This window comes from Berghia stephanieae, chromosome 3 (genome assembly GCF_034508935.2).
Source record: "Berghia stephanieae isolate SIO BIC M18660-M18661 chromosome 3, UCSD_Bste_1.3, whole genome shotgun sequence".
In the NCBI taxonomy this organism is placed as follows: domain Eukaryota; kingdom Metazoa; phylum Mollusca; class Gastropoda; order Nudibranchia; family Aeolidiidae; genus Berghia; species Berghia stephanieae.
In genome coordinates, this window is record NC_088362.1 from 33,211,831 (window position 1) to 33,233,837 (window position 22,007).

General features: G+C 37.7%; 1 protein-coding gene across 1 annotated transcript in view; it reads left to right on the forward strand.

Moving 5' to 3' along the window:
• The first annotated feature begins 1,171 nt into the window (after window positions 1-1,171).
• Window positions 1,172-22,007, forward strand: part of LOC144967564 (prefoldin subunit 3-like) — a 29,235-nt gene continuing 8,399 nt past the window's right edge. The window contains exons 1-5 of the mRNA XM_078905009.1: window positions 1,172-1,301; window positions 8,781-8,905; window positions 12,313-12,379; window positions 12,748-12,846; window positions 13,340-13,478. Coding sequence (XP_078761135.1) covers window positions 1,233-1,301; window positions 8,781-8,905; window positions 12,313-12,379; window positions 12,748-12,846; window positions 13,340-13,478 — 499 coding nt within the window. The 5' untranslated portion in view covers window positions 1,172-1,232. The remainder of the gene's footprint in view (window positions 1,302-8,780; window positions 8,906-12,312; window positions 12,380-12,747; window positions 12,847-13,339; window positions 13,479-22,007) is intronic.

Here is a 22,007-nt window from a genome sequence, read left to right on the forward strand (position 1 = left end):
TTTGTTTTTTTGTTGTTGTTTTTTTTAAAAAGTCAATGGACGTTGGTTACTTTACAGGTGAACATACAAACATGAAAATAGGAGGAAAGCCGAGGGCTGAGGGTGATTTTTGTACCATGAGTCACATTCATTACTACTGAAAATGTATGTCATTGTACATCATAGGCCCAGATGCCCGAGAGAAAAAAAAGGCAGGGGGAGGTTGGAAGTGTGTGTGTGGGGGGGGGGGGAGAGAGAGAGAGAGAGAGAGAGAGAGAGAGAGAGAGAGAGAGGGGGGGTCGGAATTTACTTTGTCTTTCGTATTTTTAACTTGAATTTATTTGAGTTTCTACACTGACATAAGTTAGGATCTTTTGTTTAGGTTTTATGGTGATTGTGGTAATGTAAAGAGTATTTTCAATTTTTGTCTGCGAGGCACAGGTTGCACCTTCTTGTTCCGCCAGCTTAAATGCGATTGCTGATTGCTGATGTTTTGTTTGCGTGTAGATACCTCTTTGATCCTTGTTTTGTTTTCGCATTTTATGGAGGTTTTGTGGTTTTTGTAATTGTAAATGCTAACGAAAGAGTGATAATGGAGAGGCTTCGGATAGGAATAATAGTAGTATTGTTCCTATCCGAAGCCTCTCCATTATCACTCTTTCGTTAGTATTTTCACGATCCCAGGCTTCAGGCAGCCCCCACTCTTCTTTTCCTATAGTTTTTGTACTAATTTTTAATGTCTGAATGGTACTTCTGTGTTGCCAATGCACTGTGCTTTGGTGCTCTCAGTACTCAGTAATTATGAAGTAATAAACAAAAATGAATATAACAGCTTCAAAAAATGAGAAAATACCAAACACGGAACGTTTCGGGCTCAGAAACCTTCTTCGGCCAACAACATCAACAACAAAACAAAAACATAAACTTACATTACTTTAAAACTATTTGTGTTTTTATAATTAGCGGGCATTTAATCAAAACGGGCCCTAAGCCGGCGGGCATTTATTAGGCGATCACCACTGAAATAGCTCTATCGACTTCGCGAATCATTCATATGACCAAGATAAAAAGCCAAAATCCACATAGAATCAAGGAATTTCTATGCATAGAATCTAATTTTTAATGCCTGGTGTAAAAAATTAGACATTATAATAGCACGACCTCAACTGATCTTTTGTTCGCAAGTTTAGGTTGCCTACTTGTTATTTCATGTTTCGGTACGTTTCGGATTCTCTTCAACTTCCGGTAAAAGCATGGCTACCGAGGTAACGGAATTATCGGCATCGCCGAATCTTGCTGGTGTTCCAACAGTAGATTTTGTCGTAAGTTCATATTACTAAGTATTTCTTCTGTCATACAAGAGATTGTGAAGCTTAAATCATAGAGCTATCAATGTCTTACATTGATTTACACCTTTAGACGGCTTTTTGATAATTGTCGTGTCATTGCCGATCTCATCTACTGATGACTGATGAGAGTAAGACTCTTCTTGATTCTTACTGAGTAATTTACTGACACTGAGAAAACTCAACCGCTGTGATTATGAAAATTCGTTATCCCCAGACACATATTTGAAACTCCGCTCTTTTAAACAATTATCCACATTCCAGAATATGGAATGTTTCCGAATGCACATAGAAATAAGGAAAGTTAATTAAATATCTAGAGAGCTGAGCCGGGGTTATCAATAAGTAGGCACTTGCAAGAAGTAGCTCTCGCGAGTTGAAAACAGGCGAGGATTTCTGTTTCCGTTTTTGAGGGAAAAAAATTTAGGAGTGATTTTAAAATGTTCATTCTTCTTTCTCAGTGGAATGAAATGGCATGTATTATTAGGCACTTTGATAAAATTTTCAATCTCAAAATATCTTGATTTGACTCAGTCAGGGGGATAGGACTTGAAAAAACATAAAATTTGATACTTTATTTGTTTCTCTACGACCTACGGTTCCAGAGTTATTTATATTTTTATATTGAAATTTTTTGTCAATTTTACAGAGAGAATCTGTGATCTCACTGCTGCCTCAAAACCAGCATCTCGCGGCGATCGGGAAATTTTGAGTTTTACAGTCAACATGGCCCGCTTATTGTTTTCAGTAATTTTGTTTCAATTAAAAAATAAATGGCAAGTGTTAGGTATCATTTTAATGGTCAGAAAATAAGCTTTATTTTCATATAAATCATTTTCATGGATGAAAAGTATGGAAAAAATTAAGGATAAATGAAAATGGAAAAAAATATGAGGTTTTTGTCCTAAAAAGTGGGGTTGATGGCGGAAAAAATAAAATAATGAGCGAGTGTCTCAATGTTGATGAAATTTGGCAGAGATATTCTTCAATTAATTGTCTATCGATGTATGAAGTATAATTAAAATGTATCCATAATTTAAAAAGTTCTTATAATTAAAATATTTATAAATTTTTATTACATAAGCTTTCTGAGAAATACAATCAAGAATTAAGAATGAAATACACCGTTAGAAAGCTTGTTTTATGCTCTTTATAATGATACCAAAGTTAGTCACATAGGTTCACAAATAACGCCATGGTGACCAAAACAGTAAAGGGTCAAAAATAAAGTTCCAAAAAACGAGTTTCACCTTACAGTGAGCCTATCGGCGGCCACTGGACTGGAGTTATCAAAGTGCCTAGTATTATATATCATTGGAAAGGGCATAAAATTCTACATACAATGATGCTAATATTATTATCTTTTTATATCATGATTTTGAGAAATCTTTGTGTAAAGAGAGTATATGTGTTTAAACGCTTTATAACTTTTAAACCAGAGATGGTCCTTCTTAATAAAAAAAAGTCCTTCTGAGATACATATTAAAGTAGCTTCTCTAAAACTTCAGAGCAAAATATGTTTGCACTCAAAAGTTAGAGCTCCCCAAAAAGTAATTGGCCTCGATTGTTTACAGAAGCTGCCATTTTCTTATACTGATTCACTTCCTGTCGTCTGCTGGGTTTGAGAGATAACTTCGTCAATCCACATCAAAACTTTACATCTTTATATCTTACAAAATATTCCATTTATGGAAGTTATTTTTGTTTTAAATTATTCAATTAATTGGCGTTTTCATGTCCATGCATTCATTTTATAATTTAGAATTCTCTTCCTTTTTTTTTCCGATTGACTTTTCACTGTTGATTTTGACGTTTTTCATCCTTTGACGGACGTCTGTCCAATTTAGGGCGGAAGTTTTTAAAATCACCTATTTTCGACCATTTTAAACACTGATACACCACCTCAAACATTTATCAGTCCATATCTTTGCTTTTATGAGGTCTATTTTCATTTTGAAAAGTTCAAAGTGAATAACTAAATGACGCTGATTCAGTGGTGTATTTGGTCTATCTACATGTGAATAAATATTTAATTGTCGACTTTTCCAAAATTCCAATAGGTCATTCATTTACATGTCGTGATCTATTTTTCCTTGATTTCAGCTGTTTCAGCTCTAAACTATACCTTTCTCTCTCAATAAATAATTATTTTTCTGTTTGCAATGTATTACAGAGATGTTGAATTACCACATGTAAAAATTTCAAAGTTGTATCTGAAGCCGTTTCTGAATTATACTTGATTATCCATTGGGTTGCTGTGTTTTGGTCACATATTTTCCTATTAAGCTTCTATAGAGATTTTTCACCACATAAAAGGTCATAACTTTTTAACTAGTTGAGATAGAGCGATAATTTTTTCACTTTAGTAAATGTTTCACTCCCCTTTATTTTTCTACACTAAATTAATACCGATATCACTATTTTGAAAAATTCTTGCAAGTGCCTACATTAAGGCTGCGTCTATTCTCACCCCCGGGATGAGAATAGAAAAGCGATCGAGCTCTCACCCCCGGGATGAGAATAGAGGTAGTTGCCCCTTCTCGCTATTCTCACCCCTGTAACCAACAGGTAGGGAGGGTAGCCTAGCCGCCGTCCCTTCTCGCTATTTTCACCCCTGTTAACCAACAGGTAGGGAGGGTAGCCTAGCCTAGCCAGATCATCATCATCTCTCTCGTGACTACTTATAGTGGTACTGGACGTAAGGAGGGTGAACATGCAGCCCCGCCCCTTCTCGCTATTCTCATCACTGTTAACCAACAGGTAGGGAGGGTAGCCTAGCCTAGTCGCCGTCCCTTCTCGCTATTCTCATCCCTGTGTAGGGGCAGCTTAGCACCCCCCCCCCCCCCCCCCATCCTCTCGCTTTTCTCATCCCTGTTAACCAACAGGTAGGGAGGGTAGCCTAGCCTAGCCGCTGTCCCTTCTCGCTATTACTATTCTCATCCCTGTGTAGGGTCAGCTTAGCACCCCCACCCCCCCCCCACCCCCCCCCATCCTCACGACTCTCACCTGATCATCAAATCTCTCCGGGTACTTGACGTAAGGAGGGTGAACATGTATGTCATGCATTTAAAATGTAGACTGGCTGGCTTGAGATATGGGAATCATTGTTGGAAATCTGTCTACGGGATTCTCTCTCTCTCTCTCTGTCTCTCTCCTCTCTCTCTTCTCTGCTCTCTCTCTCTCTCTCTCTCTCTCTCTCTCTCTCTCTCTCTCTCTCTCTCTCTCTCTCTCTCTCTCTCTCTCGTCATAGTTTATCCCTTCCCCTTCCCATCTCATTATAAAATGAAAACGTTCTGCTGTTTGCAGATACATGTATGATTGTTTTGTTTTTTCCCTCTCACTAGGCTAGGATTAAGACATCGGGTAATGCCAAAGTATAGATTCTCTCTTTGGCCAATTTAGTAACGCATGTGGCAGCCCAGCTTATGTTCTGCCTATATCAAACAATAAGTGGGCTTTTGGGGGTGGGTACGAAAGAAATCAAGGTCATAAGGGAGCGTTCACATATTACGTCATCAAAAATTTGCCCTTTTTAGACCCCCCCCCCCCCCCCCCCCCCCCCAAGTCATCACTTGTCATCATTGACCTGACCCCCCCCCCCTCCCCCAACAGATGATGATGTCATCTAATTTAATAAAAACTAAAAGATAACTTTAATTTCACAATATTTATTATTCATTTTTCAAACCATAAACATTGATTATCAACGTTTGATAAAACACATTCAGACATTTTATTAATTTCAGAAACTGTTGATAATTTATGTTTTACGATACAATGGGGACATAAAATTTAAATTTGCAAAGATAAAATCTAACAAACATTATTTAAATTAGGCTACTTGGTGCAGGTGCTATTAAAAAAATTTCAGAAAGTGTAATTTAAAATAGTATAGGAGTCAAATTATTTTATAGCATATTATTTGGAATGCCATTTTTGAAGCTCTTGCATTTAATAAAATAGGCCTAATTTGTTTTGATGACATCATCTTGGATCTGACCCCCCCCCCCCCCTCCCCCATGTCAACACATGTCAACATTTGGTAGACCCCCCCTCCCCCCCTAGCTGATGACGTAATATGTGAACGCTCCCTAAGTAACCGTGCACAAGAGCTGTATCGGGAATTGGTTTTTGAGGGTCTTGCAAATACCAAATATTTTATGGAAAGGTCTTTCGAACTCCAAGATGCCTGGTTTGTTTTTCTATCCTGGCACAAACGAAACAGATGTCTTGATGTGTGACCTAGTTGTCTGATTTTGTGACCTGGGTGTAAAGTTTTGTGACCTAGATGTATTCTTTCGTGTGTGCAAGCCATGCGGGTAAATACAGTGATAGCTTGCCGGTAAGAAAAACAAAAGGAAACAGCATAGCCGCATTTGATTTATAAAAAACGAAAAAACCTGAAAAGAAAAACTTAACCTTTCAAAGGTGAATTTCAATCTTACTTGGATCAAAAGACAAACAACAGTGTGTAATACAATTTAAAAACTTGAGCTTTTATATAGCACAATATCCACCCAACGTGCTCAAAGCGCTTTTTATCAATATTCTTACTGCTCTTATGGTGGAAACTTTTTTTTTTTCTGCGTTAAAAAATAATATAAATGAAGACTATTATTTGAAAACAAAAAATCAGTGTCACTGGCAAAGTGTTAATTGCAGTTACTCCTGCATCCTGTGAGACTCCTACCGCACTTACTAATCATAAAAAAAGGAAATAACAATTAACAATATTAAGTTGAAAATTTAAAAAAAGAAGGAAAAAAAAGATGCAGGGGGGGGGGGGGCGGAGGGAGAGGGCAAACCCATTAGCAATGCAACCTTTTAGAGGCGAAATTCAATCTTTGACCTAACATCAAATCTTCTTTCATCAAAAGACAAGTAACGGCAAAAAGATTATAGACAATTGAAGTCTGAGTTGCGATAGTCTGACTGCTCTCTTGGTGGAAACGCTGTATTCTCCGTTAACAATGATAAAGGTAAAAGCAAACTATTATCTGAAAACAAAAAATTAGCTTCGCTGTTAAGGGGTTAAGAACACCTGCGAGCATCCTTGACATGCTCTACGTCACCAAGGTCACCAAGCGACACATCTCCCTTTCGTCTTCATGCACCCCCCCCCCCCCCCCCCCCCCCCCCCCCCCCCCACTCCACTCGCACAGTGTTGGTGGCGGCGGCGGTGGATAAAAAGGCCTTTTTTCTTTCATTCAATCAACTTTACTGCTGATGTGGACCCTAGTCCTCTACAAGTACAAGAAATAATACTCACTTTTTTCTGCTCCAACGAAAATATCTCACCCCCCCCCCCCCCCAGTCTAATTATTTGTAGCAGACGACAAATTTCTCAAAATGGTCACGTGACACTGTAAAAACAACACAGGAAGTCCATGAAAGCTTATTTACGGCATTTCCTTTATACTGGGTCAGATTGGTCGGTATTTTTTAACGAACTATAGTTCTGAAAAATCAAAATGTTTCTTAGAAAGTTGAAAGATGCTAGTTTTTTAAACAGAGGTAGGTTTTTTAAAAAAATATTTCTCTTTTACGTGAATGCGTGCTCAAGGCGAATTGGACATTCAGCGGAGGCTGGTAAGCCAAAGGCGAGGCTCTCTATAAAAACATAAAATTAACCAACATTAAATCAGTTGTTACTATCTACATATAATATGCGTCGACTTCGAAATGGGTGTCATGGCCGAATGGTCTCGTCGTCTGCCCTGGAAGTTTTACGAGAATCGACGTTGTGGGTTCGAATCCTGGTTCCGCCACTTTAAAAAAAAAAAAAAAATTCCGTCTTATTTTTACAGAACGTTGCAAGGGATAAATGTCCCATCCATCCTCCCCCCGCCTCTTTTTTTTTTTTTTTGTGTGAGTCAATTCTTTTCTCCTTTTTGTTTGGCCTTTTGTTCCGTTTCTGAGCATGAATTTCTTTTTAGACACTTTTTGAGATCAGAGTGGGGACGAATATATGACAATTTGCTAGAAACTAGAAAGGAACCAAGAGAGAGAGAGTTTAAAAAAAAAAAAAAAGAGGTGGGGGGAGGATGGATGGGACATTTATCCCTTGCAACGTTCTGTAAAAAGAAGACAGAATTTTTTTTTAAAAAAGTGGTGGAACCAGGATTTGAACCCGCAACGTCGATTCTGGTAAAACTTCCAGGGCAGACAACTAAACCATTCGGCCATGACACCCACTTCGGAGTCGACGCATATTGTGTATATGTAGTAACAACTTATTTAATGTTGGTTAATTTTATATTTTTATAGATATTTTATTAACTTTCCTATGTGCATTCGGAAACATTCCATATTCTGGAATGTGGATAATTGTTTAAAAGAGCAGAGTTTCAAATATGTGTCTGGGGATAATCACAGCCAAACTCAACACTTGAACTTGAACCCCCAGACTCCAATTGCATTCACTTTATAAAAAGAGACAAAACAGAGAGTTTGTCGTTACAACCCTAACAAAATAAAGACCCTTATTATTATTATAGACGCAAAATTTTTAACACTTCATTCAATTTCAATTCATCCATCAACATGAATCGACTGATTTCTGATTTAGATTAGTCAGTTGTTGTTGTAGGCACAAATGAAAATTCAGTTTTCAAATGACAGTATAAATATAAAATTGCTTTATTATGATGCAGTATATCATCCCATTGATAAAACTGAATTTTTATCTCTAGGTTAAAGCACGCAAAAGTTTGTCTTTGGAATCATTATTCTACAATGATATTATTAATTTTATTAATATTATTATTAATATTGATATTAATATGTGGGAATTTACCACTAGTAGTAATAACCCTAATTAAAGAAAAAAAACCTAGGACTAGGACCTGTCTCAACACACTTTAAATGTCAGGGACTTATCTTTGAAGAGCAGAATTGTTTTTTGTTTTTTCTTTTCCCCTCTTGCTTTTCTTTCATTTTTTCTTTCTTTTTTTTTTTTTTTCAATTTGTGTTGTCCAAATATTCCTAGAGGGAGGCCTTCCGAAAGCTCCTACATCCCCAGTATTCTTATTTTTTATAGTACTATCCAGTAGGGGGTTTGGGAGGGGGGAAACTTTTTTTTTTTTTTTAAGTCTTCCCCCTTCCAAACCCCCTACTAGAACATTATAAAAAAAGTTTCCCCGCCTCCCAAATCCCCTACTAGAACAAGAATACTGAGGATGTATGAGCTTTCGGAAGGCCTCCCTTCCTAGATGTACTTATTCAAACAAAATATAAATTTAATTTCAGTACTGAAATAAATAATTATGATAATGTGCTTAACACGGAGTCAATTTATATTATTATAATTTTAATATATTATAAAATTATAACCAGTCGACATCCCTCCAACTCTACAAGATGTCTGGTGTCATTAAACTGATCTAAAAGAAAGTGCTTAAAATCTATTATCGAAAGTGAATAACCCATTTTTATTCATTTTATTTCACTTTGTAGGAAGATGTTGATGCCTTCATGAAAAAACCAGAATGTGAATCAGCAGAGGCTGTATTAAAGAAACAAGAAGAGTTACACAACAAATTCAAGTTCATGGAATATAATCTGAATTTAAAAAAGACAAGGTCATTATTTTGTGCATAAATGTAATATTTATATATCATACACACAATGTAGGACAGAAATCTCAAACAAGTTGGGGCCAGGCCTATTTGTTCAAGATGTCCGTATTTTTTAGTTTTCTGTGTATTTTACAAAGTAATTGAATGTGAGGGGGGAGGTTAAAGTTCGCCGACATATGCCGGAGATTTTGTGGGGTGTTTTTGGTGGGGTTTTTTTTGGTTATTATAGGGTAGAATCTGGTATTTTCGCCGTTTTTTTCACTGTCTCAGTTCTGGCCTGCCGTGAGATGTTAATTTGCCAAATCGGCAACCCAAACACTGACAGTAACTTTACCTGGCCAATTATATTTTCATGAAGTGTTAACGTAGATTTATATTGTATTTTATTCACAAAAGTCCTATTAAAACTGCCACTTTCGTCGGGTACATTCGCCGCCACCGGCGGGTAACTTCGCCGCAAGATTTTGTACTTAGTTTTTCTCCCTACAAGACAATATGATGAACAATTTCCATTTCTTAAACTTTTCTTGTCTTCAAATCTCTCTAGATTATCCAATACTGCATATTAACACATATTTATTGGCACTCGAATTGAGTGTGATGATGTATGTAAAGTGCCTTCCTGGGGACACATTACAGTGCCAGTCACAAGATCATAGCCTGCTGCCCATCAATACCCTAGTCGACTGGATTCTGGTTATTATAACCACTTACATATTTATTATTTACTTTTCTTAACTTAGATTTCAGTGCTTATACACAGCATCTATTGCACACACAAAATCGTCTTTCGAATAATTATTGTATGATGATAGTGATGTGCGACGAATTTACCCGAAAGTGTCGGTGGATTTACCCGAAAGTATTTACTTTTGAAATAATGTATTAAAATTTTTAGAAATATTTTTCTGATGATAATTTACTCTGATAATGAAAATAAAATGGATATGGATGGCCACAAAGTGAAAACCACATTGATTTTGTGACCAGGGCCTTCACATTCAACTGCACAAACTAGGGGACGTTAGAGTAGGGTTGCCTTTACAGTAAAAAAGTCAAGGATGTCACAACATCTTGATTACTACATGTCTTTTTGATGTGCTATAACTCTTAAAGATTTCTCATTTGTTTCCTTCAAACTGAAGCAATACGTACATTTACATCTTGTCTTTTGAATATGGACTATTCCAACGTGAGGGGTGTAAGGATAAATGTTTACCAGGCATTATTTCTTGGTGGTGGAGGGTTGCGGCGAATTTCCCCATCGGCGAACTTACCCCAGGGAAATTCGCCGCAACCCTCCACCCCCAAGAAATAATGCCTGGTAAACATTTATAATCACTCTTTTGCCGGCTTTATCATTATTACATCATCGGAACATTAACTTTTGATACAAGGAATACCGGTGCACCAAGTTTTGCACTTTTATTTTTCGTTATTTTGTTTTCGCTTCTTTTTTTCCCCAAAATTTGCCACGCTATTTGCCAATTTTGGGAAATTTGCCAAAATTTGCGGATCGCCCTGATATTTGCGGCCGCAAAAAATGCAGATGACAGTTTAATGAGGGCAGATTGGTAAACAACGTTGTCTATGTAACTTGGTACATCCTCTGTTGATTTATGTGTGTGGCCCAACATGAAGTGTAAGCCACTATAGCCTCTGCCCCGTGACACAGCAACACACAGTTGTCCGTGTGTAAAAACAGGTTGTGATAAGAAAATCATCTGCGAAAATAAATCTGAAGTAGCAGAGGTGAAAGACGATCCTGGGGAGGTTTTCCTAAAGCTCCTACACAGGGAAACAACTCAAATAATATTCCCTCAACTAACCCCAAGAAAAAGATCAACGATGAAAATACAAATTGAAAGAATACTGGGGATGTAGGAGCTTTCGGAATGTCTCCCCGATCCTGGGATGGGGAACTTACCTTACAGTACAGTAGTTAGTACTCTGGTGATCGTGTTTTGATTGTTGATTGGTAAAATTGAGAGTTTGCCCATAATTCAAAACTAAGTAATATACACTGATCTATACTTACATGAAAGAAAATGGGTGTCTTGTCCACTTTAATCCTGAGGTCAAATGAAAATCTGAAGCAGACGCGAACAGTATCAAGTATTCCATCATAATAATATGTCTATTTTTGGTTTGTTTGGGCTAGAAGCTAGACAGATACAAGGGGTACTATCTATTTTACATTTCCATGTGCTCGAGGTCATTGGTCACATTGCAAAGTGTGCTCAAAATGACCCGCATAGTGCAAAGTGTTCACATTTTAAGAATAACCAAAGTTACAATTGGTCATTTTGCTCAGCATGATTCATGGGTATGTTTACAACGTTCATAAACAAAGTAGCAGGTTTAGATACATTGAGAAAACTCCAAACGTTGTACAGCAAAAATTCATGTGATCGATGAATAGGTTGGACGAAAACATGATTATAGATCGCTCCCATTGACAGTTTGCCGATAACGTTTAACTAAATATTTCCGAGGGCAATAATTATCACATCGACGGCATAAAAACGACAGTAATATTAGTTGATGTTGTTAATCGGTGAAACATATTTAAAATTTCTGTAAATCTGAGTACCTTAATGTAATCAAGTGAATAATATCATTATGAATGCCACGATTTGCTTTTTAAAAAAAGCCAATCGGACAGCTGCTTGCTCAGGAATTTATGTATTGATGTTTATACTGGACGGATAGAGTTGAGGGTGTGGCCATAAGTTAAACCTGGGTATTATCCACCCGAAACCATCACATTGAAAGCATCAAAGGGGCAATAATAATACTTGATGTCATAAATGGATGAAAACTGTTGAAAACTTAGTGTAGATCTGAAATCCTTAAAGTAATTAAGTGAATACATTATTTCGAATGCAATGATTTGCGTAAAAACGCCATACTGACAACTTTTTACAGTGTCGAAATTGGTTGTTTTTGAGAGTGTTAGTGTCGTCGGTACGTATTTTATGATATCTGTTTGACTCAACAAACTTTGAAACTGACTTTAAATTATAAAAGGAAATCAAGTTATCTGTTTATCTGTAAAAAATACATTTCTAATTTTCAAATCTTTCAGTAGAGTTGTGCGCCGTATAATTTTTTTTATTGACTTAAATAAGCACAATCTTCTCCATAAGGCTATATTTTTTAAAGAAAGGATTTTCTAAATTATGTGATTGGTTAATTCATGTGTTTTATAATATAAGCATATTATGCAAGTCCTTACAAATTAAGATCTGATGGCTTAATTTTAATTATTTTAAAAGTTGTTTCTATTGAAGTATCACAGCTAATGAGAATACATTTTTTGTTTATTATTCATTGAACCTGAACTTATTTTAGAAGGAAAGGATTATGAACTCTTAATTAGTGTTGATTAAAGATCTTTCTTTCTCCAGATTAAAGAATCAAGTACCAGATATCAAGAGTTCTTTAGACATTGTGAAACACTTACGGGTTAAAAAGGTGGGATTTTATTGGATTCTATTATCCATCAAAAACAATTGCTTGGGAGTGGTCGTACAAACTAAAGATATCAATTTACATAAGCAAAACCTCTAGTCTTGTGATATTAACTTTATTTGAGATTGACACATCAGTAAGGTGACAGTTGATATGTTGTTATAAATTATATTTTTATTCACAATCATTTCTGGTATAGCTCTTAGTTTATTTTGAGTAATGTTTGGGTCACGCTCATATTAAGATGCATATTTATCATAATAAAAAGCTTTTCTGTAAGTAAGTACTTGATTCATTACAATGAATGAAATTATTTGACATGGTGTCATTCTTATATATGTTGATTCTAACCTTAATTCCACCTGTCACAGGATAACACAGAGCCATTGACGTCAAGATTTCTGTTGTCTGATAATGTGTATGCAAAGGCTAGTATACCACCCACAGATAAAGTTTGCCTTTGGCTTGGGGTATGTGACTTCTTTTTTTAAACTTTGTTTTTGTTTTTTTTAACTCTTTGCCTTTGTTGTCATCAAAAAAGAAAGAAAGGAAAATAAATTTAGCTTTTGTTGTGGCGTAATATCCGCTAAATGTGTTCAAATTGCTTTACTAGAGGTTCCAATTCAACTGCAACACAGAGCATATGGGATGAAGCATATCTGTGAGGCACTGTAACAATTATATTTTTCAGAAACACACCTTTGCCGGTCAGATACTCATTTTGCACCTGAGTATGCCAAGAGAATATAAGTACAGAGCATTTCCAAGTACTCAATCCAGGGACTTACAGAATTTTATAACTCGAGTCATAATCACCATCATCATCATCGTTAATGCCACCACAACTACAGCAACCACCAAATCATCATCATCATTACAAACACTGCCACATCATCACTAACAGCACCATTCTCCAATTCACTTTGTCATGTGATTTTAACGGAATATCTGTCTTGGTTACAGGCCAATGTGATGCTGGAATATGGGGTGGAAGAAGCAGATGAAGTTCTTGTAAAGAATTTGGATGCTGCCAAAAAGTCCTTGGAACAAGTGGAAAATGACTTGCTTTTTATTCGTGATCAAATGACCACATTAGAAGTCAGTATCCTTTGTCGGTGACCATGATGTATTATTTTAAACTTGAGTCTATTGTAAAGGACTTTCTGTCAGAGCTAACAGACCAGCTACCCATTCACTGCTGGGTGGACAGGGGGTCCAAAAAAATCTCGACTGCACCTGGGACCGATCTCGTTCCGTTGCATGGGAAGCAAGTGCTCTACCAACTGAGCTATTGGACCTCCTTTATCTCTAATGTGTTCATTTTGCAAGGGGTCCTAAGCTAACAGCAATACATAACATGTAGAAAGGAGACCTGGTGCCTCCACCATTGCAATTTTTTTTTTCTAACAGCGACAACAGGCCATTTACTTATTTTACACATGGGTGGTTGAGATAATGTGAGTAGAGTCCACAAAGCTACACTATAAGCAATTATAAATTACTACCAGACAGAAACACTTAGTTTTGTGAAAAGCGCTGGGTTTGTGTGTGTTGGTTTGTTTTGTTTTTTTGTTTTTTTTGGGGGGGGGGTTCAAGTTGTGTTTGGTTAATTCAAATGTCTGCCAGTAGTTTTATTATTACAGCTGAAATCATACCATGCTCGGTGTAATAGGAGAGATTTTTTTAATCCTCATTTTTCCTCTTTCTCTTTATGATCAATAAACTTTTATTGGCCATGAGTATGAGGGGGACTCGTCAAAGCCTGATAGCTTTGGACATGGACCCAATACTCACTACGTCTGCAACCACTATTACTACAACTACTACTACTACTACTATTATTACTACTACTTACCCAAACCCAGTGATGCCAAAACTCCGGTCTGGAGCAAAAAATTTCGGGTTCCGGGCAACTTCCGTCAAATTCCCGTGAGGTCAATTTGTTCAAGGATACCCCCTTTCCAACCACCTCATCATCATCACTGCCACTAGTATTACAACCATCATCACTACCACTACTACTACAACCACCACCACCACATCTTAATCAGTACCACAATTACTACTACTACCACCACCTCCACCACATCATCATCACTACCACTACTACTACAACCACGACACCACATTATCACTACCATTACTACTACACCACCAGCGCCACATCATCATCACTACCACTACTACAACCACCACATCGTCATCACTACTACTATTACAACCACCACAGCCATATCGTCATCACTACCACTACTATTGCAACCATCAATACCACTACTACTACAACCACCAACATCGCATCATCACTACTACTACAACCACCACTACCACATCATCATCACGACCTCTACTACTACAACCACCACCACTACATCGTCATTACCACTACTACTACGAATGCAACCACCACGACCACATCATCATTACCACTACTACTACAACCACCACCACATCATCACTACCACTACTACTACAACCACCACATCATCATTACCACTACTACAACCACCCCCACAACATCATCACTACCACTACTACTACAACCACCACCACCACATCATCATTAGCACTACTACAACAACCACCACCACCACATCATCATTACCACTACTACTACAACCTCCACCACCACATCGTTATCACAACCACTAAAACTACTACAACCACCACCACATCATCATCACTACCACCACTCCTCCAACCACCACCACATCATCATCACTAAAACTACAACTAGCACCACCACCATCTCATCTTCATCACTACCACCACTACTACTACTACTATAGCCATCACCACATCATCATCACTACCACTGCTACTACAACCACCACCACCACATCATCACTACCACTACTACTACAACCACCATCACCACCACATCATCATCGCTACTACTACTACTACAACCACCACAACCAAATTGTCATCACTACTACTGCAACCACCACCACCACCACATCATCATCACGACCTCTGCTACTACAACCACCACCACATAATCATAACTATCACTACTACTACAAACACCACCACCACATCATCACTACCACTACTACTACAACCACCACCACCACATCATCATTACCACTTTAGACCTGTAAATTCTCAGTCAATTAACTGAAATCAGTCAATTTGTCAAATTCAAATATTTATAAAAAGGAAAGAAAGAATTCACAAATCATAGTCGAATGACCGTAATTTTTTTTTTTTTAACACAGTCGAGTGACTGTGAAGTAATTAGAAGTGTTCCACAGCGCTACGCATAGCTCATGGGGGCCGTTTATATTAACGATGGATATATTGCCAAGGCTAAGCGACGCTTTTTAGAATTGGCGTGTCTGAACACATCCCAGTGTAAATTCACACAGTCTTCGTTAAATTATTTTTTCACTTTCCAAACCTGTCGTGATCCCAACGGTAGCCAAATTTAACTGAGCCGCCGAGCGATAAATTTCACTGTTTCATCTAAGCCAAAATTGACCACATTTACAAGGTGGGTCATAAAAGTATGAAAAAGTAAAACGTGAAAGCCGGAAGTGCGTTATGTAGACACCTTTAAATCGAAAGTTAGGATAGATCGCTACAAGCAAATTTCGATTGCCTCGCGTTGTAAACAAACTGGTTGACCGTTTCTTCACTGATTGGGTACCTAATTATAAGGAACAATGGTAAGTAGCCTAATTATTTCCCGTGCAAATCAGGACGTTTTCTGCCCTTGTTTTGCTCAAGCGAGATTGCTGTTTACTGTGGCGATTTACCATTCATTTCGATTCTTTGGATTTTTCCGCTACAACTGCCGAAGTTTCTTCATGATAATTCACTTTTCCTACTTAATAATTCAGTGTATTGGCCAGAAGTCATATATATTGCAGGTTTTTTTTCTGTCATTAACTGATTGAAAATCAAGTTTGCTCATTGATACATTATTCTAATGTTCTCACAATGCCTGAGCTGTTCGTGGATCGCAATCCAGGCAATTCAGACTTGTCGAGCATCGATAAAGATGTGAGGAATAAATTCAATTGGTCATGGCTAGAAGTTAAAGATGATAATGGTGATTATTTTTCTGACTATGTCAGAAACATTCCAGAGGCAGGAATATGACTTTGATGAAGTCATCTTTACTTAAATGACTGACATGCTTATTTAGCATTCCTTCTACATCAAATCAATGGCAGTCATGCTTCCAGTAAGAAATAACACCCACTACAGTGGAACCTCCCGATTACGACACCTCCGAATAGTGACAACCTCCTGATAATGACATTGACCCCTGGTCCCCATTTTTTTTTCTATTTAAGATCAGTAAAAAAAAAACCTCCAAATAACGAAGCACTTTTTGATAAAACCTCAGAATAACGACATCATTTTGGCGATTTTCGGCAGTTTTCGTAGATATTTGATACTAAAAATACCGAGTATGAGTACTCAAAGTTTATAAAAGTGATTCTTGCTTGAACAAATGAGAACGGAGCTTTTGAAACCAATGAGAACGCAGCTTTTTTTGACGAATCTTGGCTGATACTGATATGCATTAATAAAAACCAAGGTATAAATATAAGTGTAAGCAAGTAAACACAAAATCTTGGAAAATGTGATATTATGTGGTGATAGAAGTAGTAGTATTAGTAGTAGTAGTAGTAATAATAATAATAATAGTAGTAGTGTTTTTGTGGGAGGAGGAGGAATTTTATCTAACTCGCAGCGTCCAAATTACCTGTTTTTGTTTGTTTTAAAGTTAAAGGGTTTTACAGCGCTTGTGACACATATATGTCATATCAGCGCCAGTAAAAAGGAAGAAAATTGGATAGATTTACAATTGAAATGAAATAGAAAAAGTAAGACAAAGGGGAATGGTTTAAAAAGGGAACAGATTGTCACAGTAAAGATTGTTCACAATTATCTTATTAAATTTTATTTTATTAAGAACTGAATTCATCTCACTCCAGTTATATTTCGGTAGGCTTAGATAAACTTTACCTTCTAATATTAGATCGTCTTTCCTTTTATAGCCTTCCCTCAAATTAATTTCTAATTAGTGAATACTTTTCGTTCTACATTCTGTCACGTAGCCATTTATTATAAAAGCTGATAGGTCTAACATTCTACACTCACTTCTCTCCACAATCTATGCCGGACGGCCAGTCGCTCTATTCCTTATATATACTGGAAGATTTTTATCTTTTGGGACTTTGTAGATATTATATCTACACCATTAAGACACCGGAGCTTTTAACTTTGATTGTATAATCTTCAAGGATCAAACCCGAACCCGCTGTCAAAGAATTACACAATAAACCCTTACCAATTGCCTGGAAGTGGAATTTTACGAGCCCGAGCCTGTTATCAGACGAATATATCATCCAAGCCTGTCAACTGCCTGGAAACGTAAACTTACGAACCTGACATATTATCATAAGTTACGTAATATATTCATATCTCTATTTGTAACTGCCACGATCACTATTTATCTCTTTTAATTAAATTTCATCATTATTTTTATTTCATTGTAAACAAATCGTTAATTGTTTTTCATTTATAGTAACTAGTGAATTCTGGGGCCTCATTCTAAATATATCTTTATGCATAGTCGAGTAGCTCTTTACTCACTTGAGACCATGACACAGATGTAGATTCCAGGAGCACACTACAGTGCACTCAGTTCAGATCACCTAAAAGTCTCATCCAGACACACGCACAAGAACCCTCTAAGAGTAATACACTACAATGTTTTCACATGTTTTTGTGTGTTCGTGGATAGCTCATACGGTAGACAGGGATGCCACTTTTCCGGTTTTAGACGGAAATCCGGGGGGGGGGTGTTTTTTTACCACCAGCTGGTTTTAATCCGGAACCTCCAGTTTTTGTCCGTCGTCACAATTCAAAAAAAAAAAAAAAAAAATTTTTTTTTAAAGAAGAAGAAATAAATCGCGATCGAGATTTGAGCCGGAACTTTTTCGCCTGGTGAATAATTTGGGCTGTCACAGCCCGTCGAATATTTGGGCACCTAAATGGTATGTAGTTTATCTCCGCCCATCCCCATCACAATTCCTCCTTTTAAAAATACATTTTTGATAAATAAACAGTGATTTTGAGAATTTCTTAGAAATTTTCCGCTGAATTTGCCGTGTCAAACATTTCCCTCAAAACCACAAAATCACCATTATGTCTTATGTCATATTTTGACACCTGTGCAATAGTCTCGTGAAATTTAGTGGCGATCCCGTTTTTATGACGTCGGGCCAGACTTAATGGCACCAGATGTCATAATTGACACAGACGACCAGTGGTGTTCTTTGATTAGCTAGTTGATGGTTGAAGGGGAAGGGGAGGGACAAATCTCTCTCTCTCTCTCTCTCTCTCTCTCTCTCTCTCTCTCTCTCTCTCTTCTCTCTCTCTCTCTCTCTCTCTCTCTCTCTCTCTCTCTCTCTCTCTCTCTCTCTCTCTCTCTCTCTCTCTCTCTCTTCTCTCTCTCTCTCTCTCTCTCTCTCTCTCTCTCTCTCTCTCTCTCTCTCTCTCGCAACCATCCATTAAATCATCTGGTTATACAGAGATAATACATTAGCCTAGATTAAAGCAATGGTGATTGGCTTAGTTTATTCTTCTTTCTTTTTACCTTTTGACTATGACTTTAAATTTGTGAGATTCTTGGGTTGTATTTATAAGCTGAATAACCACTATGTTTTGGTAAAAAATAAAAGATATTGTAGCCTGCTTTATAAAGTAAAAATCAAAACAAAACAACACTTTCTGGCCTTTTATTTGAATAACATTGTAGGTCTTTAACACGGGGAAAGGACAATTCATTAAATGTTTACAAAAAGTAAATTTATGTTTAATGATAATAATGGATTTATACTAGTAATAGTAATATATCATAATACCAATACAAAACTATGTTCCTGTTATTTTTACACTTTGCTTGCATTTGACCGATAGACGGAGACATTTTCCTCCTTTTTGACAAATTGCTATTATTATCACTGAATAAAAGACACTCACCAAAACCACTACATCATCTCTACCACCACTACTATTACAACCACCACCACATCATCATCCCAACCAACACTACTACAACTACAAATAACACCACATCATCCCTACCACCAGTACTACTACAACTACCACCACATCATCATTCCTACCACAACTATTACAACCACTACCACACAATTATCTCTAAAAGACCACCACTACTACAACCACCACCACATCATCATCCCTACCACCACTACTACTACAACCACCATCACATCATCATCTCTAAGACCACTACTACTACTACTACTACTACTACTACAATCACCACCACTACCACCACCACACCACATCCCTAGCACCACTACTACTACAAATAACACCACATCATCCCTACCACCACTACTACGACAACTCCCACCACATCATCAACCCTACTACCACTACTACAACCACCACCACGCCATCATCCCTAGCACCACTACTACTACAAATAACACCACATCATCCCTACCACCACTACTACTACAACTACCACTACATCATCATTCTTACCACAACTACTACAGCCACCACCACACAATCATCCATACGACCAGTACTACTATAATCACTACCACATCATCCCTACCACCACCACTACTACAACCACCACATCATCATCCCTACTACAACCACCAAATGTAATTACACTTTCAACTTTTGAAATTCTCCGAGTCGTGTCAGAAATTGCTGCCAGACAAATTTTGGATCGCATCTCAGTGAATTTGAGTGAAGTTAAAAAAAAAATTTTCTCCTTTTATGTGACCAGTCATTCTCACCCCTGATAGCTATTGATATTAATTTGTCTATATTTTGTTTTCAGCACCTTATGTTATCAATTTGAAAACTGTTAACTCTCCTTTCTTTTGTGTGTCATTTGCTCTCAATTGCAATAATAAGTACTGAAACAATATTCCAAATTTGATATTTTTCAATTCCCTACAAAGCCCTTGATGTTGATTTGTATCTCGTCCGCGCACGTTTTCAGGCTTTTTTAAATTTGCCTGGTGGCATCCCTGGGTAGAGTCACGCTCTCACCGGCCAGGTGGAGTTGTACCAATAAGGTCGCAGGTTCAAACCTCATCACTGCCGCGAAAATTTTTTATTCTCTATTGTCTTCTGGCACTTTTCTACTCACTTCATCTCTTGTTGTTACCAACATAAGTGCCTGCTCCACTCACTTTTCTGAATTAATGTTTTGTTTGTTTTGTTAATGTTAATAAAAACTGGTACCGCGGGCCTTACCACGCCCAATTTGTCCGCCATCTTGGAAACCTCTAAATAAGGACACCTCCAGATAATGACATAAAAACTCGGTCCCGTAGCAGTCGTTATCTGAAGGTTCCACTATATTTTAATGTATTGTATTTATCACTCTCCTCTCCAATGATGCCCTTATTTTTTAAAAATAATTGAATCTTCAGTTTGTCGAAGAGTTTCAGTCAATTTTTATAGAGCTCATTTACAGGTCTACACTACTACAACCACCAGCACCACATCATCACTACCACTACTACTACAACCACCACCACATCATCATTACTGCTACTACTACAACCACCACCACATCATCACTACCACTACAACATCAACATCACTATCACTACAACCACCACCACCACATCGCCACTACCACTACTACTACAACCAGCACCACCACCACATCATCATTACCACTACTACTACAACCATCACTACCACCACTCCTCCAACCACCGCCACATCATCATCACTATCACTACTACTACTAGCACCACCGCCACCTCATCTTCATCACTACCACCACTACTACTACTACTACTACAGCCACCACATCATCATCACTACAACTGCTACTACTACCACCACCACTACATCATCATCACTACCACTACTACTACAACCACCATCACCACCACATCATCATCACTACCACTACTACTACAACCACCACAACCACATTGTCATCACTACTACAGCCATCACCACCACATCATCATCACTACACCTACTACTACTACAACAACCACCACTACAACATCATCATCATCACTACCACTACTGCTACAACATCACTATCACTACAACCACCACCACCACCACATCGCCACTACCACTACTACTACAACCATCACTACCACCACTCCTCCAACCACCACCACATCATCATCACTATCACTACTACTCCTAGCACCACCGCTACCTCACTTTCATCACTACCACCACCACTACTACTACTACAGCCACCACCACCATCACCACATCATCATCACTACCACTGCTACTACTACCACCACCACCACATCATCATCACTACTACAACCATCATCACTACCACTACTACTACAACCACCACAACCACGTTGTCATCACTACTACAACCATCACCACCACATCATCATCACTACACCTACTACTACTACAACAACCACCACTACAACATCATCATCATCACTACCACTACTGCTACAACCATCAGCACCACATCATCGTCACGACCACTACTACTACAACCACCACCACCACCACCACATCATCATTACCACAGGCCTGGAAATCTTCTGACTATTGTCGGATTTCAGACAGAACGATTTTGCTCTTATAAGTGCTAATATTAAATTTAAAT